Below are 22,480 nucleotides of genomic sequence, written 5' to 3' on the forward strand. Positions count from 1 at the left end.
TAAAAAAAAAAAAGCTTCACAATAATTTTTTTTAAAAAATAGACAATTTACATTTTATATCTAATAATATCTTTACAATTTTTTTTAAAGTTAACAAAATATGAAAATAACTATCAAGAGTATTTAAATTTTATATATATATATATATGAATTATATTATGTATTTTATTGTATCTCTTTAAGTGTATCTAAGCAAATGCATGAGGTAGCTAGTAAACTCTAAAGTCAAAGGCTACTACAAATTCTCTTATATAAATAAAATTTTACCTAATTGTCCAATTACTAACACCAACAAAAATCCAATCTACTTTCAACCTCAAAAGATTTTTTTTTTTTTTTAAATATTTATAGTTGAGAACCAAAATTTAAAAAACAAAAAATAACTTTGGTAAGGAAAAATTTTTGATAACCAAAAAACTAAATAAACAAAACAAAACAAAACAAAATCGATCAGTATCATAATGATAAGAAAAAATCTAACTTTAAAAGATTAGTGGTTATTTTTCTAAAAAAATAATAATAATAATTAAAGTTTGCCTACAAATTTAGTTAAACTTAGGCTCACTTAAAATAATTACAGGTGTGCATGTATATAAATCTGCCATAAAATAATGAGAAGAGCTGAGAATAATTTGGTTTCTGGTTGCAAACTCGGAAAAACCTTAAAAAATTTTCAGAAAAACAAAAACTCAGAACACCATTGACCGTTGTATGCCGTAGGGAAAAGCTCAAATGCAATTACCAAACTGAAGGGCATTACCAGACAGAAACAGCCTCCTTGTTTCCACTGAACTGAAATTTTGTCTTTCTCAATATTCTAAACCAATGAATCGTGAACAAAAACGATGGAGATTCAATGAAGCCCTTGTCAACATGCTTTATCCGCAACCTCCACCTTCTCCGCCAGTAATCTCTCTCTCTCTCTCTCTCTCTCTCTGTCTCTTTATTTTATACAAATTACAATGTGCTGTAATGTGGATTGTAATTGTGTGACATTACAGCCAGAAGAGGAGGAGGAAAAGCCAGTGAAGCTATTAGAAGAAGAGTTTGCTGTGAATCTTAGTTCAGGTTTCAATATCTATATAATTATTATTATTATTATTATTCTCTTTTTCAATTTCTTTTTAGAATAAGAAAAATTGATTCTTGATTGATGATTTGACGATTGGATAAAATTCAGATGATTTGGAAAAGAGTAGTTGCTCTGCAAGTGATGTCAATGATGATAGCGAGTCTGGGCAGCAGAAGCTGACGAGGGCACAGAGGAAGAGGCTTCGCAAGAAGAAGCTCAAGGAGGACGCTTCTCGCCGCGGGAAAATGATTGGGCCGTTGTTTCCTTCAACGAAGGAAGTTGGTGATGATGGTTGTACAGGTGGTGTTCGACAAAATGCCGCTGAGAATGTTGATGCTGCAAGTGATAAGTCAGGTGAGATTCTCAAACGCTAACCAAAAATGATGTTTATTTGGTAATCAATTTTCTGATATTGCTGAGGAGAGCAGCACATTGTAATTTGTATTGTATATGTAGAATGTTGCCAGTAATGGAAAAAAATTGTAATTTTATCAAGAATCTACTACTTTACTTTGATGATGTGACATAATATTCATCAATGCAACTCCTCATTCTACAAAAACCTTTCCTCCAATGTGTTACTAAAGTTGACAGAAATTAACCAAAGTATACCAAAATGGATCAAATAGATTGAACAGAACCAAAATGGATGGAATAGACAAAAATAGACCAAAATGAAATAAATAGTTTTAAGTGGACCGAAATAAACTGAGTAGACATAATGGACTTAATTTGACCGAAATAGACCAAAATAGACCAAATTTTCTTAATGGACCACACTGGACCAAAGGGGACCAAAATGAATTGAAATGTTATGCTGATGTGGTTCAATATGAGCGTAGTAGCTACAAATACTACGTTTCAATTTTTGGATATTATATAGATGGATTTTAGTGTGTATTTGTAAGGCCTTGCTTTTTAGAAAATCGGGCTATTTGGTAAGGTGTTTTGAGCAACAGTTTTTAGTGTTTAAACAACATTACATGTATTTTTACACACTTTTTCACCCATTCGTATTTTGAAAAAAATACAAACAACGTTACTAGAACAACATTACTAAATGGTCCTCGAGTTATAAGAAAGCTATTTTACTAGATAACTTTTTATAAGAACCTATTTGGTATAATAGTTTTTTTTTTTTTTTTTTAAGTATTATTTAGCAAAATGGACTAATATCAGTCCAAAGATTGAGTGGTAGACCCAACAGACTTAAAGAGAATGTGCTGTAAATTTGAAAGTCTCAAGAAAACAAAAAGGTTCAAAGGGATTTTTTTTAATATAAATTTCACAATTACTTATTTTACAAAAAGGTTCAAAGGGATTTTAAATTTTTTTAATTTGATAAATAAATAGGAGACAAGTGTTCTTGAAAAAAAAAATGTATAAATTGAAGAGATGATTTAAGAGAAAAAGAAAAAGGAGAGCAGTGTTTTAATTTACTTTTGTGCTTCATTTATTTCAATGGAAAACTTTGTATAAAGATAATTTTTTGTATTTTCTGGTGTTTGGTAGCATAAAAAATATGAGTCAAATGAAAAATATCTTTGGACAACATAAAAGTATGATTTATTTTAGAGATTGTTTTCTATTAAATTTTTTTTTTTTTGGAAAACAACTCTGTCTCACAACAAGGTAAATAAGGGAAGTTAGGAGGTTGTTTTTCAACTCATTTAAAGTTGCTACCAAGCATTAAAAAATGCAAATAGTTTTATAGAAATGCTTCTTGGAAAATGACTTATTTCTTAAAAACAACATTGCTGAAACAAACAAAGCGTAAATGGAGAAGCATAGGGTGGAGTGGGAAAAATAGAACACAAGATTTGAATTCCATCACTAACATATCTTTATAATGTACCAATCAATACATGTTAAGCTTAGGAGTTATGGAAAAAGTGATAAAATGTTTTGATATCACTAGGCTTATTGTTTTGAAAAGTCCACAACCATAAGTCTTCACAACCTCTACTTTTCTTTATCTTCATTTTGTTACCTTCTTTAAGCTATTAATTTTCATCAATTAACAAATGTTAGAAACCTTCTTTAAGCTGTTAATTTTCATCAATTAACAAATGTTAGAAATGTTGGTCTAAAATTTAACCAAATTAGTATATGCTTATAGTGGGTCTAGTCCAATCTATTGTCAAGAATTTTGCCTCTTAGTTTCCTAACCTTTGGTTGTCTACAACGAGGAATAAGGACTCATCATTAAGTAGCGTAAGTGGTAGGTTCTAGTTAGTTCAACTGATAAAGTTTTTGATAGTTGTATAAGAAATCTCGAGTTCAATCCCCGCCTATACCAAAAACTGATTAGTGTTTTGGTCTGATGATAAAGAGTTATCATCAGAAGCGAATGTCATAGGTTAAAACTCTATAAATAAAAAAAAGTAACTTTAGTGGTGGACCAAATAAAAATAAATAAAAACTTGCCAATTTGACTATTGTAAAAACGATTGTGTTAGTAGTATTATAACTTTCTGGATTTTCGGATCTTCAAATATTTGGTGCCAAATGCCAAGCATTTTCTTGTATCTTCGATAATAGGTTGGTATTTTAAAACATGAATGAAGTAGCTATAGTTGTAGTAAAATATTATATATATATATATATGATTACCACTAGATTTGGATTTAATTTGTAACTAAGGAAAATTGATTTTTTTTTTTTTTTTCTCTCTAGGAAAAATAATTTTTTTTTTTTTCTCTCTAGGTTTGTGTGAGGCTCAAAATCAAAAACAGTGAAATTTTCACACTTGAGTTGATTCAGGTGAGGCATCAGAAGAGTACTCCACAACAAAAACTGCTTTCCTGAAACGTATACACTTACAAGATAGTGCTTGTCCATATAAACATTATAGCCTTTTCTTTTCTTCTCTTTTTTATTTGTGAATACATTAGTGATCAAATCTTTGTACTCAAGAAGTTGATTCATAATTAGTCTAACTGCAAACAACTACAACAAAGATTACACAACAAACTACAAACAGACTAGCAACAGTGTGAGTGAGGACTCAAATTTTGAAAACAGGGCACTGCAGTCCCCAAATGCACCATAAGTTATTCTTCAAGATTGAGTTCTTCATCTTGACTCCATTAACTATTCTGCCCCTTACATCACCTTTAATAGATTTTATTATCTGCAATTCATCTTTGACTTTCCCATCATGATTTCTTTCATTCCAGTCTCTCCAAATATGATAACTATAAATCCTAATTTTACTGTATAATCTCTCTCCATTTTACATCAAATGATGTAGCGACCCACAAGGGCCATTGACAGAGTCTCACAGTAGGATTTCCTTTTCAACCAGGATTGGTACTAGATTCATACTGATGCTATTTCCAGTGGATCTAATCTAACGTATTTCTTCATCATCGGCAATTCCAACATGTGTAATGAATCCACTTATCAAATCATATACAATAAGAATCTGCATTGAGACACTCGCTAGGCATCTTCAGCTCCAACACTTCAAAGGAGAAAATTCAACATCGCGCACATGTTTTCTGGTAAAGTCCTCAATCCTTGTCAAAAGGATGATTATTTTGGATCGCAATGCTCCACATCAGCTATTTTGCACCTTTCCTTTGCAAGCNATGAATATTATGTCACATCATCAAAGTAAAGTAGTAGATTCTTGATAAAATTACAATTTTTTTTATATTATTAAAATTTTGTTTTTTTTTTTTTTGTAATATAAATAATGAATTTACTTATATTTGCTTATTCTTTAGGCTATTTAAGATGTATAAATAATAAACCGTTTGTAAAGAGTGATATAAATACATTGTAACGGCACATTACATTATTTACAAAAATTCTCACTTTATATAATAATTTGATATAAAATGTATTATGTTTCCTTAAAAAAAAAAAAACTCAAAAAATTTAAAACATTTTCAAATAACAAATATTTTGTTTTTTGAGAATTATTCAAACAATAATAACAAATAATTTAATTTAAAAAATTTAACATATTGTACTTTATTTATTAAAAAAAAATCATACTATTAAAGGATTTTTGGACTAACTCTAATAAATCTTATTACTGCTTTTATTTTTCACTTTAAAAAAAATCATTTTGTAAAAAAAAGAAAAAAAAAATCATCAAAATTTTCAACAATGCCTCTTAAAAAGCAAGGCCTATACAAATACATCCCGCAATTCTCTTATCTTTTATCAGAGACACTCTTACAGTCTCACTACCACTTCCACCATGGAAGCTGTACAAGGTCCCCCTTCATTTCCCTCTCCCAAATTCGAACCAGACACCGACAAAATCAAACGCAAGCTCATCCAGCAGGGCGTCCACCCAACTCCCAAAATCGTTCACCTCCTCCGCAAGAAACAAATCCAAAAACACAACCGCAAATTGAACCGCCTCTCCAAACAATCCCAGACCCCACCACTCTCCGAGTCAGAGAAGCAGGCCCTGGAAGAAGAAACCCACTTCCAAACCATCAAACACGAGTACAAGGAGTTCACCAAGGCGATAAAGGCCGAGGCACGTGGGAGCACCGGTGCTTTGATGGTGGGGAAGCCATGGGAGAGGCTGGAAAGAGTTGGGCTCAGAGAGGTTGCTAGCGAGAGTACTGAGTACAGTGGAGGGAAGCTCAAGAAGGAGAAGCTGCGTGAATTGAGAGAAATGTTTGAGGAGCGAAGGCTCGATGAGTTACAGTGGGTTTTGGATGATGATATTCTAATCAAAGAAGAGTGGTTGGATGGTGAAAACAGAGTGTGGGACCCAGCAAAGCGGCAGCGCAATGAGGCCGAGGTCATTCGGTTTCTTGTTGAAAGGTTTGTGTTTCAATCTTTGTTTTTGGTATAAATTGGTGGTATGGAAGTTTTTGCAATTCGGGGTTTTGTTTATTTTATTTATTTATTTTTGGCCAAAGATGATCACTTTTAAGTTTGTTAGGGACTAAAAGCGAATACTTTTGATAAATTACTGATAAGAACTTTTGCTTTGATACCGTGATAAACTGTTAGGAAATGGTAAATTGAATCATTTAATCTAACAACTTTTAACTTTAGGGACCAGAAGTGTATTTTGCTCTTTTGTTTTGGTTTATGAGGGTAATGAGGGTTTGTGGTGTAGGCTAAGTGCTAGGGAGATTACTATGAGGGACTGGAAGTTTACGAGGATGATGAAGCAATCGGGATTGCAGTTCACTGAGAAACAGTTGCTTAAGATTGTTGGAGGTCTCGGGAATAAGGGACAATGGAAGCAAGCTTTGTCTGCTGTGGAATGGGTGTACAATGATAAGGAAAATAAACGTTATAAGAGCAGGTAATTTGTGTTGGGTTTTAACTTTTAATGCTCTCATGTATGAAGAATTATAACTGTTTGAATTGTTGAGGACCAATTAGTTGAGCTCTTAAGTTTTCGTCCTATGAAGGAATTTGACTCTTTTTGTAGGTTTGTTTACACGAAACTCTTGGCAGTTCTTGGGAAGGCAAGGAGGCCCCAAGAAGCTCTTCGCATTTTCAAGCTCATGCGTGTAATAGTCAACTAAATTTGTTATGTTTGTTCATGGACTTTTCTTTTTGAATGTTTATATCATGTTACTTGTTGAATTCTTACTCTGATTCAGGGAGATTGCCATTTATATCCTGATATGGCTGCATACCACAGCATATCTGTGACACTTGGTCAAGCTGGTCTTGTGAAAGAGCTGATTAGCATTATCGAATGCATGAGACAGAAACCTTCTAAAAAAATAAAAAATGCACGGAGGAACTGGGACCCAATACTTGAACCTGATGTTGTTATATATAATTCGGTAAGAGGGCATAATTATTTAGATGGCTCAAAATTCCTCCTTTTTTGATATCAATAAACGTATTACTTATAAAAAAAAAAAAAAATTCCTGACATGCATTAATGATAACATAACTGGATCTTTTCTGATTTGATTCCTAGGTCTTGAATGCTTGTGTTTTATCGCACCAGTGGAAGGGTGTGTCTTGGGTTTTTGAGCATTCCTATGAAGGAATTTGACTCTTTTTGTAGGTTTGTTTACACGAAACTCTTGGCAGTTCTTGGGAAGGCAAGGAGGCCCCAAGAAGCTCTTCGCATTTTCAAGCTCATGCGTGTAATAGTCAACTAAATTTGTTATGTTTGTTCATGGACTTTTCTTTTTGAATGTTTATATCATGTTACTTGTTGAATTCTTACTCTGATTCAGGGAGATTGCCATTTATATCCTGATATGGCTGCATACCACAGCATATCTGTGACACTTGGTCAAGCTGGTCTTGTGAAAGAGCTGATTAGCATTATCGAATGCATGAGACAGAAACCTTCTAAAAAAATAAAAAATGCACGGAGGAACTGGGACCCAATACTTGAACCTGATGTTGTTATATATAATTCGGTAAGAGGGCATAATTATTTAGATGGCTCAAAATTCCTCCTTTTTTGATATCAGTAAACGTATTACTTATCAAAAAAAAAAAATTCCTGACATGCATTAATGATAACATAACTGGATCTTTTCTGATTTGATTCCTAGGTCTTGAATGCTTGTGTTTTATCGCACCAGTGGAAGGGTGTGTCTTGGGTTTTTGAGCAGCTGAGAAAGAGTGGTCTCAAGCCTGATGGAGCAACCTATGGACTTGCAATGGAGGTAATTATGAATCATGGCATCCATTAGCATAGAATACATCAAGTTTGGTCTTTGTTGGTTGGGAACCTAACTGACTAAGTTACTAGAGCAATATGATATGATCTTTGAGGTGGTAAGCATAAGAAGAAAAATAAACATCGTAAGTGTCTTATATTTGAACATTTTCTTGCTATAAGCTTTTGTCAGATGTGGTGCTAGTAAGTGATATCAAACCCTCACCAATAAACTCTAGCTCAAGCCACACCTCCTTCCCTTGTAAGAGCAAGGTGGAGGGTGAGGTTGTGAGTTTAAGACCAATTGGGCGCATGTGTAACTTACTAATGAAAGAAAAAAAGGAACCCTTTACTTATTTATGTTTTTGGCTGAGTAGTCAAAATACAATTTAGCATTTGGATTTAAGTTGGGTGATGGAAATGTGTTAGTATGATATATAAATTGATCTGTTACATATTATAATAGATCTGCTGGGTGTTACTTGTCAAAAAAATAAAAAATCTGGTGGGTATTGATTTGTAATGTAATAATGCTATTGCACCTGTGCAGTTGTGAGATATGTTTTTGGCTGAGTAGTCAAAATACCATTCATCAGTGTATGATGAATTGGTGTTTTATTTTTTCCATAAACATAATCAGAAGTTAGGGTTTGTGTTCCAAGTTGTCTAACTACGAAAAAGTAATTCACATGCCAGATCTTGTTTATCCTCAATTCATATTTGTATTCAAGTCTTACAGGAGCTGCTTATTGAAAGGTAATGCTGCAATCTGGAAAGTATGACCTAGTCCATGAATACTTCAGAAAGATGAAGAAAAGCGGGGTAGCTTCAAAAGCGCTTACTTACAAAGGTGATTTTAGCTGTCCCTTTTCTGTGATTGGTTTTGTTGTGTGGTGGCTAATGCATCTTTGATGTCTGACTTCCAGTTCTTGTTAGAGCTTTTTGGGAGGAAGGTAAAGTAGATGAAGCAGTGGAGGCAGTCAGGGGTATGGAACAAAGGGGAGTGGTTGGAGTAGCCAGTGTATATTATGAACTAGCTTGCTGCCTTTGCAACAATGGGAGGTGGCAGGATGCTTTGGTAGAGGTTAGTGTCTGTGTCCGTGGACTTTTGGATCTGTGGTGACTGGATGTAATTTGTTCTGTTTTAGTAATGTCTTCCTGTCTATAGATATAACTTATTTGACTATAATTTTGCATAGTTTTAATTAGCCTGACTTTTTCTTCTTTATTTGATCTCTACCATGATCAATTTGAAGACTATTTGTGTAAGATAAGGTAGAATCAAGGGAGCATTTATTTAAATTGTGTTCCCATGCATTTGGTAGAGTTGGTTTATCGCTGTAACATTTTTATATTAATTCGTATTTATATATCAATCATCACATGTTTCTTTGAAGTTTGTGTGCCACATTTTGATTAGTGGTTTCACTAGAATCTCCTTTTGAAATAATTTTCTTCTTCCCTTGTTAATTTGCTATGAGATTGGGAAATGGAGAAATTTTTCATATTACTCATCCTTTTGCAAATTACAATGAAAGCTCTAGCACTTTACACCACAATTATAGTAATAAATACTATAATTATTCACACTTCTTATGAGAAGATACGAAAAGCAATTTTTACCTTCTTAACTTACAGGTTCTTTATGTGGGGCATTGGATATGGGAAGCATGTAATAGATCAATGCATGTAATAGATCATTTGGGAGACTTGTTATTTAAAGATCTTGTAATAGTATGATAAAGAGAGATCTTTTTTGTATATGATAATCAAAGGGAATGCAAAAGCTGCAGTAATTCTTTTTTCTTTTTAATAATTAAAAAAAATATAAGCTGCATTAATTCTGTGGAAAAGCCTGGCTCTCTTTGTCTTCGAGCTTTCATTCTTCAATCCACTCTTTCGTTCCTTCATATACCTCCCCACCAATAGATAGAGACAAATAGGAATAACTGAACCACGTCTACAAAATGCGAGTACCATGCAGCTGCTTCAAAGCCAATGTAATGTTCCTTTGTCAAATGACCAAGATATTGGCAAATACCACATATGATCAAGAAAAGAGCACCTATAATCACATGAAAACCACTACCTGTGTCTGATGGATGACATATGTTGATGGTTAGATGTTTCTTACTTATGCTGGATCTTGATAAATGTTGCAGTATTTCTCAAAAGCTGGATTTCTTGGCATCTCTGCTTCTAGGATCATATAGTGATTTTCTTCTATGTTTTGATAGACCAGAGAGTTCATTCTTTGTTGAAAAATGCATGCAGGTTGATAAGATGAAAAAACTCTCTCTTACTAAACCATTAGAGTTTACCTTCACCGGCATGATAATGTCTTCAATGGATGGTGGGCATATTGCTGATTGCATCTCTATATTTGAACACATGAAAGACCATTGTGCACCTAACATAGGGACCATAAATTCCATGCTAAAAGTTTATGGCCGGAGTGATATGTTTTCTAAAGCAAAAGAGTTGTTTGAAGATGTTAAGAGAGCTAAGTCTGATTCTTGCACTTCCCTAAATGGTGTTGAAACTGCGCTTATCCCAGATAAGTACACATATAGCTCAATGCTTGTGGCATCAGCTAGTGCATTGCAATGGGAATACTTTGAGTATGTGTACAGGGAGATGACTTTCTCTGGGTACCAGCTGGATTTAAGTAAACATGCATCACTACTAGTGGAAGCATCAAGTGCTGGGAAGGTACATGTATTTAAAATTCTTTTTTTGTTCAATCCTCTTTTTTCTTCTTTAAATTGCTGAAGGTGTTAAACTGTTGGACCACGTTGCATTGTATTAGAACTCTTAGTTCTTGATAAAACTCAAATCACCTAGATAGTTCACTTGTCCTACTATAATAACTAATTTTTCTTCTTTTTAATGTTATTAGTTATATGCTTTTATCGTATGAGCTCAGTTATGGGTGGATAATCAAATAATTCAGCATCTATCTTCATTCTGCAGTGGTATCTACTTGAGCATGCGTTTGAGACTATTTTGGAAGCTGGAGAAGTTCCTCCTCCTTTGTTCTTCAATGAAATGATAGTTCAAGCTACAGCTCAACATAATTATGAGAAAGCTGCCACCCTAGTCAACACCATGGCTTATGCCCCATTTCAAGTCAGTGAAGGGCAGTGGACAGACCTTTTTGAAAAAAATAGACACAGGATTAGTGAGGGTAGTTTAGTGAAACTGTTGGACACTCTTGGTAATTGTGAGGTAGCATCAGAGGCCACTTTCTTAAACTTGTTAAGATCATTGCACTCTCTCTGTGGTTCTGCTACATCGAGAGACTTCTCAAGTTCCATTGCATTGAGCCATGAAGCCTCGGAGAAATCATCCTTGGATGGCAGTAATGGAGGAATTGATAAAAATACTGGAGCAAATATCCCAAACTATTCTGTAAGAATGATGCATGAAAACCTTAACCCTGGTGAGGACCCTCTTGTCAAAGATAGTGATTGCACATTAGACACGCTACCTGTTAATCATACTAGCACTAACAAAGAAGTTGATGCTGATTCGGAGACACTCACTTTGTCACCAGATCAAGATTGTGGCACAGATGGAGAAACAAGCCTTTGCATCAGAGGAGATGGTTTTGCTGATGAGGTAGCAACTGGTACAGAACAACTGGCTAACAAGCTTGCAACTTATTTGTTAAATGAAAACTCAGATGATATTGATGAGTTGGAACTTGACACACTAACAATTGGAGATGATTCTCATGAATCTAACATGCCCACGGCACGTGAAATACTGGAAGCTTGGAAGGAAAGCAGGAAGAAAGATGGGATATTGTTCCCCTTTCAGCTTGGTCAGAAATGAGGGCAAGGTGCATCATTTCAGCCATATTTCTTTAAAGAAGCTATTGTTATAGGTCTATTCAGTCGATTTTGTGTTCATATGTTTGTATATACTTTCATTAAGTAAAATTAAGAAGCCACCATCTATGCTAATGGTTTCTGGCCAGCTCTTATGGCTTGTAAAAGTGTAGAAACTGTAGCTTAATTTAACTCAAAATTTCCTTTTTTTTTTTTTTTTTTTTTTTTGTGTGTATATTTTTAACCGAGCACAAGATGGGCCTCCACAAGTACGGCCCAGCACTCTCCGGGCTCGGCCCATCCTCGGCTTCCGGATCCGGAGCCGGGTCGGGCGAGGAGGCCAAGGCCGCGGAGAAGAGCGCGTTCGATTTGAAGCTGGAGAAGTACGACGCGCGGCGAAGATCAAAATCATAAAGGAGGTGAGAACTTTCACGGATTTGGGGTTGAAGGAGGCCAAGGAATTGGTCGAGAAAGTCCCTGTGGTGTTGAAGAAAGGTCTCACCAAAGAAGAGGCTGATCCATTTCTCGCTAAGCTCAAGAATTGGGTGCTACTGTGGTATTGAATAAAGATCGAATTTTGTTTTTAATGTTTAAATGTAGAATAATGGTTGTTCTTAGATTAATGAGAAATGAGAAATCTGGAGTTTTTTGTTTTTGAAAGTGGGGGTTTATGTTACGGGGGCTTGAAAGCTGAATCTGGGTGAGTTTGTGTGATCCCAGTTTTACTAATGAGAAATGTTTCTGTTTCAAATTTGTGTTCTTGCTGTCTGAAACTGTATTCTTAGTAATGCAGACATTGCAGATATATAATCTGATTAAGGTTTATTCTTCCATTGTATAGTCTTTTTCCCAGTTTAGATTATATTTTTTTCGAAGTGTATCTTGTATCTAATTGTACCATTTTGGTACTCTGCTTTTGTTGCATATATAGGAATATATAAAGATAAGTTGTAATAATAATATATAAGTTTGGAGAGAGTATCATTTGCGTAAAAGCATAAAGTCAAAATTAAAGTTCAGAAATTAGTCAAAATTCTACTTGATCGATCAAATTGATGAAGGAATTGGTTCTGGACTTTCTGCCTCTCTCGATTCCTTTTCAGTTCTTGTTCGATCAATCGAAAGACTCTCGATTCCTATTTGATTCCTCTCGATTGAAAAGCGTGAATAACAGTTTTCTGCAAAAAATTCTGGTCACTNTAGGTCTATTCAGTCGATTTTGTGTTCATATGTTTGTATATACTTTCATTAAGTAAAATTAAGAAGCCACCATCTATGCTAATGGTTTCTGGCCAGCTCTTATGGCTTGTAAAAGTGTAGAAACTGTAGCTTAATTTAACTCAAAATTTCCTTTTTTTTTTTTTTTTTTTTTTTTGTGTGTATATTTTTAACCATGACTCTGTTTGGAGCAGTTTCTACAAGAGAAATTAGAGAAAGAAAAGAAGGTTTTTTTTTTTTTTTTTTTGGGGTGGGCTATTCAATTATGTAAAAGTTTCTCTTCTCTCGCATGCATTTAAACTTCCACTCCAAATAGAACTTTTGGAATATAAATTTCTCTAGTTTAAATTTTCATGCTAAAGTTTTCAATTGCTAGAACTTTTTATAAGTTTGGAGAGAGTATCATTTGCGTAAAAGCATAAAGTCAAAATTAAAGTTCAGAAATTAGTCAAAATTCTACTTGATCGATCAAATTGATGAAGGAATTGGTTCTGGACTTTCTGCCTCTCTCGATTCCTTTTCAGTTCTTGTTCGATCAATCGAAAGACTCTCGATTCCTATTTGATTCCTCTCGATTGAAAAGCGTGAATAACAGTTTTCTGCAAAAAATTCTGGTCACTGTTCTGAACTTCTTAAAAGGTTTTTATACCTTGTGGAAGTTTTATTAAACTTTGTAACTCTCCATTAGTGTCTATTGAAGGGAAATAACACTTTGGGTAAATATAGTAGTTCATGTTCATTGATAACTAATTTTTCTTTTTCTCTCTCAAATAATTTCTAAAAAACACAAGAAATTATGTAGGTATTTTTCAAAGTTGCTATTTGTAGAACCCGACAAACTTAGTTATATTCTTGGGACAAATTTATGATAATTCTTTAGCAACAATTGTGTAAGGGCAAATATTATTTAAGGATAACAATTTTGTGCCTCTAAGTTATTTAATTTTCTTTTTGTTTGTTGAGTTCATTTTGTTCTTTCTTAATTACTCTTTGTATCATTCCCAACAGTTTTCATTTGCTGTCCACGTTTTTGTATTTGCTAGGCTATGCAAGTAAAAGATTAAATAGAAGGCTATAAACTAAATGTCCTTCTCAAAAAAAAAAAAAAAAAAAAATGGTCCCAACTTTCAAGGTGGCGAAGAAATTCTAGACTAGGATTTTCTCCATTTCAAATCTTGTCAATTTTGTCAATTTCATAGATTAAGTTTTATTTTTTAGACGGTAGAATGTAAATTATAAATGATGTGACACTATGTAGATTTCTAAATTTTGTAAAATTTATTCTAATAATGAAATCAACAAAATGGAAAGGACTTGAAATGTCGGGGATGGATTGGAGACTTGGAGTACGGAGTTCAACTAGGGGTGTTCGCGGTGTAGTGCGGTTTTGGATCATTTTAGCACCACACTTTGCGGTGCGGTTTATTTAAAACCCGCACCTTATTTTTGCAGTCACATGTGCGGGGCGGTGCAGTGCGATTTAGAGTATAGCCAAAACCATAACTGCATCGCACTTTTTTTTTGCGGTCACATGTGCGATGTTATGTATAAAATGCAGTTTGAGATTTGTATATTTTTCAAATTTTGAGCTTTTCCACTCAGTCCAAAACTAAAATTTTCCTTTGTTTTGGGCCAAGTTTTAAACTACTGTGTTAGTTTTTCTTTATTTTAGGCTCGCTTTCTTAGTCAACACTTGCTAAGGTTATCAAACTTTTTTTTTTTTTGGGAAAACTGGGTTATTAAATTATTAATAATATATTTAATATTAATATATTTCAGTGCGGTTTGTTTGGTTTTCTTATTATAAAACCGCAAACCGCACTGCACCGTGCGGTGCGGTGCACTATTACGGTGCGGTGCGGTTATGCCTTTTTGTGGGAGATTTTGGTGTGATTTTTGTGGTTTGGTGAACACCCCTAAGTTCAACCATTTATCGTTGGCACACAAAAAATGGAAATCCTCACTCACCCTTCGTTCTCTCTTACAATTGTCTTTTGTATTTGAGGGAAGAAAGGGTGGGGAATTGAGGATAGGAGACATGTTTGGAGCATTACTTTTAAAGTGATTATTGTCCCCAGTTGAAATGGTTTGTTGTTGGCCTACAAAACAATTCACCTTCACGATAGAACAAAGTTATCAAATTGTTGACAACAATTTTGAATTTTCTTGTTTAGAGTTTTCTTAAGAAATCGTGTATCTAACTAGAATGATGAGAGAAATTGAACTGGCTTTCGTTTTCATGTCCTCAATCTATAGACAATGAAGAGTTTTAGTGGAAAGATCACGGCTCTTAATTTGGAAAGGCACATTTCTAAAAAATCTATAATTTTCTTAAAAAATATGATTTTTTAGATGTTACTTTGTCAATTCATAATATTTTTAAAACATATTTTTTCCTCTACCAAAAAAAAAAAAAAAAAAAAAACATTAGCAGGTTATGATCTCATTTTATTTTAATAAAATAAAGTCTCTCATTTTATTTCAATAAAATAAAGTCACCATTCATCTCTCGTGCACATAATCACATGTGAAATGCTTTTATATTATATAATATTTGATTTAATTAAACAGGCATATAATATGTAATTTTATTGTGAATGTTTTGGTGATAATAAACAAATTAGTTATTATTATATAATTGCACAATTCTTTTGTACTGTACACACGTCTTATAATATCACAAAGAAGGATGTTTTGTATTTATAATCTTTAGATAGCTAGGTTTTAGCCAAAACTTATGTAAATTTCTGCTACTTTTAGTTAATAGTGAATCATTGAAGATGCAAATTGGAACTATTCAAAAAGTACATGATTTTAATTGAAGCTTTTTAAAATTTAGGATATAATTTGAAAACACCCAAATTATAGGGAACTATACAATTTACCTAAAATTTTAATAAAAAGGTAACCAGTTGGTACAAAAAGAGTGTAATCACTTGTCGTAAAAGAAAAGATAGCCTAAATTTTTATTTTTTATTTTTTAAAGAATCAAGATAGCCACTCTTTTCCTCCTCCTCTTCTTCTTCTTCTTCTTCTTCTTCTTTTTGAGAGTTAGTTGAATCAAGATAACCACTTGATACAACCATAGCTTCTAGCTTTTTGAGACCCAACTTCTATATATATATATATATATATTCTCTTCACGCAATGCTCAAAATTCATGAGAAGGAAACCAAATGCACATGTGCTCATGCACACATAAATTGGAGTGGGTGAAAAGAAAACATAAATGTTATTGTGCCAAGCACAGTAGTTAATAAACACAGGCTTGTTTTTAGTGAGCCATGAACACAGCTTCTGAAACACAAATCTTAAGAAAGTTCATATTTTCATTTACTCTTCCATTGGCTCAAATGACAGTCACCACGACATGCGAATTACATATGTATCTTGACCCCCGAAGCCCCTATATCTATTTCTTTTAGTAGAATTACTCTTCATCCTTTAGTTCTAGAAGTAGGAAAATCTATAAGCTCCTAGCGAAATGACCCCAAAAAAGCAAACACAACTCAAATATCAATATCCCATTTATCAAATTTACAAACCTAAGCCATATATACAGTTATAGACATATTGGAAGAATTCAGAGCTGCACGAGTATGATCCTAAAGTCCAATGCATGGTTCACCTTCGAAGAACTGGATACCCATATGTGAAGTTCACATCATCTGCAAAATTAGCAAAGATACCACTAGGATTAAGAACTATAAAGGACACTAACAGGATTAAAATTATATTCAGGTTATGAATATTGCCGCGCTAGGATGACAAGAACCTTTCCACCGTAGCATAACATCCAAAGTCACAAATCCTGGATTTCTGGGTGATTCACATGGCAATATGCAAAAATTTCACGTAGTAGTGGACAAAATAGTGTGATGTCAAAAAACAACACAAAAAAAGAAGAAAGAAACAAGTACAGGTTTGAAAAGTACGGATCGGATGGGCATCAGTTTATTAACAAACAACAGAATGTTGGTGGCATCTCCTCTTGGAAAAAGTGGAATAAAATGTCATTACGAGACCAGTGAAACATTGCATATGCAAAGGATTAGATAAGTATTTTTTGTGATGTAAAGAAATAATAAAGACATCCAGCCAAGCTCTGAGAACTTAACTAAAGAGGAAGTCCCAAGTTATATGTAGAGGAAAAAATAACATAATTTCCCAAGCTTATCTTTTTGATGGGATGTGATGCCGCATCCTAGATTCCTAACCATAAAATCTCTAGACTCAGGATGCTGGAATAGTTGAAGGGCAAAGCATAAAAGAAAAATTTACCAAGCACGGAGTGTTCCACATTTCAATGCCTTCATTGCTGCTTTGGCAAAAACTTGTGCTGCTTCTGCTTCAGCTTCTGCCGCCTCTGCCTCCCTTGCAGCCTTTTCAGCCTCAGCAATAGCAGCTTCTGCTTCTGCAACTGCTCGAGCAGCAGCTGCAGCAGCCTCTTGTGCAGTCATGCCCTTCATCTTTGACAGCTCTGCGTCAACTTGGGTTTTAGTAAGAATGTTGATCTCTCTCTTTTCCGCTCTTGAAGAATCCTTCTGCCTTTCCTCCACGACTAACAAGGAAGAGCTTCTTCTTTTTTCAGAAAATGTCGAACTTGATGCAATCCTGTACTTATGTTTTATCTGTCAATGCAACCACCACAAAAAGTATCCAATTCTGAGTCATGATGATACCATTTATTTTCCTGAAAACCATATGTCCATGCCTTACAAACTTATTACTCAAATAGTATTTAACTCTCATCACAAACATACCTACATATGCATATCACAAATTCTAATTTCATGTAATCAACTGACAACCAATAGGACAACATAATACTTTCTACTATTAAAATGTATTATCAAGCACAAGGTTTTGTCATATCAGATATATTTTTATATGACCTTGAAATAGGATATGCGTCAAACGGTTTTCAGGAATGCAGGAACAATTTTTCAGTCAAATAGCTTCATTGACTTGTTAGTTTCCACAGACAAATGTTAATGTCTTTCCCTCTCTACACCAATATTTTGATTGATTGAGTACCTTAATTAATCTTCCATTTGCTGACATATGCTTTAATTTTGTCGACAATAGTTTTTTGAGGTTTGGTGGTGCCCAGTACCGCTCCTACAAGAAAAAAAAGAAAAAGAAAAAAGAAAGAAAAGAAAACTAATAACGTTTAGAATCAAGCACAAGCATTGCCAATGTTTCTAAAAATCCTGATTTGAACATGCACTAGTACATCTTAAGTTGGGAGAGATTCTCTGATGCATTTTTTTTCAAAACCGAGAAAATATTACACAAGATTTGATGAGAGTTTTAGTAGTGGGCCTAGTGGCAGATAATTTATAAGCAGCCCGATAATAATAATTATATTATCAAAGGCTGCTGGATACCCACTAGTTGTGAATTGTGATTGACAGAAAAATACTCAATAGTACTGCAGTCTTGGATCTAAGAACAAAATCCACATCAGTCATTGATTAATGTAATTGAAGAAACGATTAAATTTCTACTTGTAAAAAAATAAAAAAAGAGTAACTGCGTAAAGAGCTGCAGAAATCATAATAGTGTTTCTGTACAGTTAAAAGAATCATGATTAAAAGGAATACATTTGAAATAACCTTGTATCTGTATGAACACCAATTTATTAGAAACTAAGAGAAGGTAAAAAAGGAAATTTGCTCAAGAAAGAATTGGAATAGAAGGTCTTTACAACTTAAAAGCATTACAAGCACTAGATGTTCTGAAGTTTGACCACTTAGTATTAGTTTCTGCAAGCATGATAGGTTTACGAAGTCATAGCTTAAAGATACACAAGTGAGATTACCTCTATGTACAAAGCAATTGCAGCCCTGTCAGAACCCCTTGGCTCCTTCAGATTGGTAATGGCCTCTAATATAAGCTTATCCAACCTACAACCATGCAAAGGAGGGTCCAACAGAAGAAATAAATAACAATGTTAAGAAAAATAGGATAACCTGGTTCCCATTACAAGTTTTTTATGGCCTATGACATCTGGAGACCCCCACCTCATCTTTGGAGGATCTCACCCACCTCCTCTCCACCCCCCCCTCCCCCCCCCCCCCCTCCCCCCCCAAAAAAAAAGTGGACTGTAGGTTTGTAAGTTAAAAAACCACCATCTTTTAGCTGTTATATATTGTAACATTGATCATGACTGATGTGCCATTTGCCAAATATTGAAGCCACAAAAATAGCCTAAAGAGATTTATCAACCAAGAGATATGTCTTCACTTTGAGTAAGTTTTCCAAGCATGGTACAATATGTGCAACTTAGATGGGGTGAGTCAAGCAATTTTAGCACATAGTTTATAAAAGACTCTCACTGAATGAAGTGAAATGAAAAAATAAAGTTTATTAGAAAAAATGAGCTGTTTTTTCCCAGTGGTACAACCATTAGAAACTTAAATAAATATTTATAAAAGATCATACTTTAGAATTTAAAAAGGAATTAACAATGGTGTTCCAGTGACTTCTTTCAGCTGTGAAATTAAATTTACATTGCAATTCAGTAATATAATGAATGGCCGAAAATTTCGTGTGAACTAAAGTGTAGGAGTAGAGGAAAAGTTAGAGTTTTCCTTGATCATTAAAGTTTATGCATATTTTAATACCATACTAGAACAAACAAAACACCCCAACTAAGATATCTTGCAGGATATTGTGATTATTCTTTCATAAAACAGATGTACTCTCCAATTATTCATTCCCACTAACTGGAAGTATTATTTAAATACAATATTCCACCACCACTTGGCTACACTTTAGTAAGACCTCATGCCATAAACATATGGATTGCATAATTTTTAATTATTTGATAAACTCTTTCCCATAATTTCTTAAAAGAAAAGTAATACTAGAACTTAACAGATTCTTCTAAATTATAGCAACATAATAAGTTTCTGAATGGATTAACTACTATATGAAATCTAGATCAGATAAGTCAAGAATGAAAACTACTTAAAGTACATGTCGTCATCAGAAGTATCTACGTTTTATAGATGACAAAATTGCAAGAGATGTAACCTTGCAAATGGTTCCTTTGAATCAGCAGTCTGCAATGCTCCTCTCGAAAGCACAAGAGGCTTAGCATCAACAGTTTCTGCATCACTCTGAGGTACGGTGATTAGAGAAATAGGGTTATCATCAAGTTTAGGGGTAGGTAGATCTCTTTTAAGTGCAAGTTTGGCCTTCTGACGGGAACCCCATATTGCTGTCACATTTATATTTCTCCATTTATCCTGTCCATCATATATAATACTCAAATTAATACACCACAACGTATCATTTGAAATTGACAAGCGAGTTAAGCACAGAGATTTTAGTTTCCCAAATGCGATAAACAGACGCACTATCCATAAGATCAAATTCTAGATCTTCAAAGCTGAATGAGTAATTACACTTTCTTCAGTAATGGTTGACAGTTCCAGCTGAAAGTATAAAATAGATACCTTAAGATCCACATTTGAACGTAGATGTAAGATGCCACTGAACTCTGGGTCAGTAAGTATTGTGCGCCATTTGCCTGCTCCATGTTTTAAGACTCCAGCTTTAAGGGCTGCTTCTTCTTCTGCTGTCCACTTTTGCTTAGGAGCACCCATCCTTTTTTTTGCTAACGTGGGTGTCCAGAGCTCTTTGAACAAAATCTGTACAATCGATGCTGCTGCCTATCAGGACATCCACCCATATACAGATAATCAGACACCGGATAGAAATTAAACACATATATACTGCAGCAAAGATAACCAACAAAGAAATCTTGAACAAAACATGTGGTTTTGGAATGTACATGTAAACCTTCAAGGACCAATATCACCAAAATGAAAAAACAGAATGATAATATATACATTCTGGGAGGCAAGCTTGATATTAACATGCTGGTCATGGTCACAAATCCGGGTATCGGGTTTGGGTTGTGACAATACCAATATCATCAGTATGACACAAATTTTATAGAAGCGCAAGATTGTATTTGTATTGCCAGCAACGTGTCAATGTCATGTGAAAAAAAAAAAAAAAAACCAATTTACAACAATGTTATCAAGCATTATAGACCTCGATCTGATACCTTAGTAGTTAGGTGTGACTTAACTATTAATCAAGCAAAACCACAATTAAACTTCACCTCTTCACACAAGCTACCCATACTCACAGCCATGTACAAATAAAAATTATGTACCACTTGTTAGTGTGGAATTATAGCTGGCAAACATAAATTCAATCTGGATGCAGATAAAAAATTAGAAAATAAATAAAATTTCAACCACAAATATAACTTCAAATTATTCTCAAAGATGATAAAAGATTTTGTTTCAAACCCAGCTCCTAGGCAAAACTCATACTTAAGACGCAATGCTAGATCCTACTGCATATAAATGAAAACAAAAGAGAGCAAAAAAATCCATCCATTTGCTAATGAGCTAAATCTGATGAAAAACAATATAAGCATAATTTGATTAACGTTAAAAACAGACCAAACAAAAACAAAACAAAACAAAAACTTTTGTAAAGAGAATGAAACGGAAAAGATTCAGAGACAATGTTATTCAATTCTAACTCCGAGGTTTTTGGTAAGAACAGAATGACAAGAAAAAAAGATTATTAAAAAAATATATTAAAAAAAAAAAAAAAAAAACAAACAAACATACATAGAGAAGAAGATTTGGAGGCAGAGGAGTACCGGATCAAAGGAATTGCCGCAGAGATGAGAGATGGTTAACGTGGAAATCAGTTTGGTTTATGCCAAATTTTGTTAGAACAATTGACGAAAACATGCGAGTGAGACCTGCAGATATAATTCTAAGAGTGTGGAAATTTTGATCTCTTTTCTTTTATTTTGTCCGAGAAATACAACAGCTCCTATTGCTCTTATTATAACTTACAGGTTATGAAACCTGCGACCACTATGTTTCTGAAATTACGATTTTGACTCTAAAGTTTTCTAAATCAAATTCAATGTTGGTTGCATACGATAATATACACTCGCACCCTTAGCAAATATTATTATTATTAATTTTTTTAAAATTTTTTTCCCCCATGAGCTAGGATACACAACAAAAATGCAGCAATAGTAAAAAAATAATAAATAAAAAAAATCAAATGATACTAAACAAACATTGATGACTCAATTAGGGTATGAGCCAATAGCTTTGTAGTTGAGCTAACACTTTCTAGTGTTTTGAATTGAGATATCTAAAATTCAAATTTCATGTCTTTTGTTATATGATTGAATATATCAAACAAATTAAGGTATGATATTTTAAATCTAAAAAATTAAATTCTTAAATTTTTTAAAGTCATAAGAATTAATATTGAATTAACATTATTATTACTACTAGGATATATATAAATTTTGGAAGTATGACATACTTTAGGTAAAAAATATATAAAAGTTAGGACAAAATTTAGTTACAAAATTGGTTGTAGCTTTAGGCTACAAACTCACTTAATAAAATAAATATTACTGCATATTTTGAAAATCTAACCGTTGAATTACATGTTCTTTACACTCTTAATGCACATGTCAATTTTTGTGTCAATCGGATATCATTTACTATATAATCTATAATCTTATATTTCATGCATAATTTTAAATTAGAAAAACTTGCAATTTAAAAATTTATTGATGACATAGCTATTGATTTTTAATTTTCTTGAAATTTTGCAAACATGGAGGATATAAGAAGAAGATGCAATCCAATGGTGGATTTGTCAAAATTCATC

The 22,480-nt window shown here is 33.6% G+C and overlaps 3 protein-coding genes across 8 annotated transcripts; 2 read left to right on the plus strand and 1 right to left on the minus strand.

Moving 5' to 3' along the window:
- Positions 1-637: 637 nt before the first annotated feature.
- On the plus strand, positions 638-1,446 carry LOC136068496 (uncharacterized). The gene is made up of 3 exons (XM_065775700.1): positions 638-906; positions 1,002-1,068; positions 1,181-1,446. Exons 1-3 carry the CDS (start codon positions 826-828, stop codon positions 1,444-1,446), a joined length of 414 nt encoding a protein of 137 aa, XP_065631772.1. The 5' UTR covers positions 638-825.
- Positions 1,447-5,235: 3,789 nt separating this feature from the next.
- On the plus strand, positions 5,236-11,740 carry LOC112031027 (pentatricopeptide repeat-containing protein At5g67570, chloroplastic-like). The gene is made up of 9 exons (XM_065775720.1): positions 5,236-5,866; positions 6,168-6,359; positions 6,489-6,570; positions 6,664-6,852; positions 7,585-7,698; positions 8,448-8,541; positions 8,618-8,775; positions 9,966-10,403; positions 10,665-11,740. Exons 1-9 carry the CDS (start codon positions 5,286-5,288, stop codon positions 11,526-11,528), a joined length of 2,712 nt encoding a protein of 903 aa, XP_065631792.1. The 5' UTR covers positions 5,236-5,285; the 3' UTR covers positions 11,529-11,740.
- Positions 11,741-16,053: 4,313 nt separating this feature from the next.
- On the minus strand, positions 16,054-21,615 carry LOC112031030 (telomere repeat-binding factor 2). Of its 6 annotated transcripts, none has more exons than XM_065775719.1 (7): positions 21,438-21,615; positions 20,209-20,403; positions 19,784-19,998; positions 18,567-18,651; positions 17,780-17,863; positions 17,024-17,373; positions 16,054-16,410 (listed from the first exon to the last, which is right to left on the minus strand). In XM_065775719.1, coding segments are annotated over exons 2-7 (885 nt in total). In that variant the 5' UTR covers positions 20,359-20,403; positions 21,438-21,615; the 3' UTR covers positions 16,054-16,409. The 6 variants fall into 6 exon arrangements, with proteins under 6 accessions (XP_065631791.1, XP_065631789.1, XP_065631787.1 ...); XM_065775717.1 differs by having other exon boundaries at positions 20,209-20,420; XM_065775715.1 differs by having other exon boundaries at positions 20,209-20,424.
- Positions 21,616-22,480: the final 865 nt, after the last annotated feature.

Source organism: Quercus suber, unplaced genomic scaffold (genome assembly GCF_002906115.3).
Source record: "Quercus suber isolate HL8 unplaced genomic scaffold, Cork oak 2.0 scaffold_118, whole genome shotgun sequence".
NCBI classification, from domain to species: domain Eukaryota; kingdom Viridiplantae; phylum Streptophyta; class Magnoliopsida; order Fagales; family Fagaceae; genus Quercus; species Quercus suber.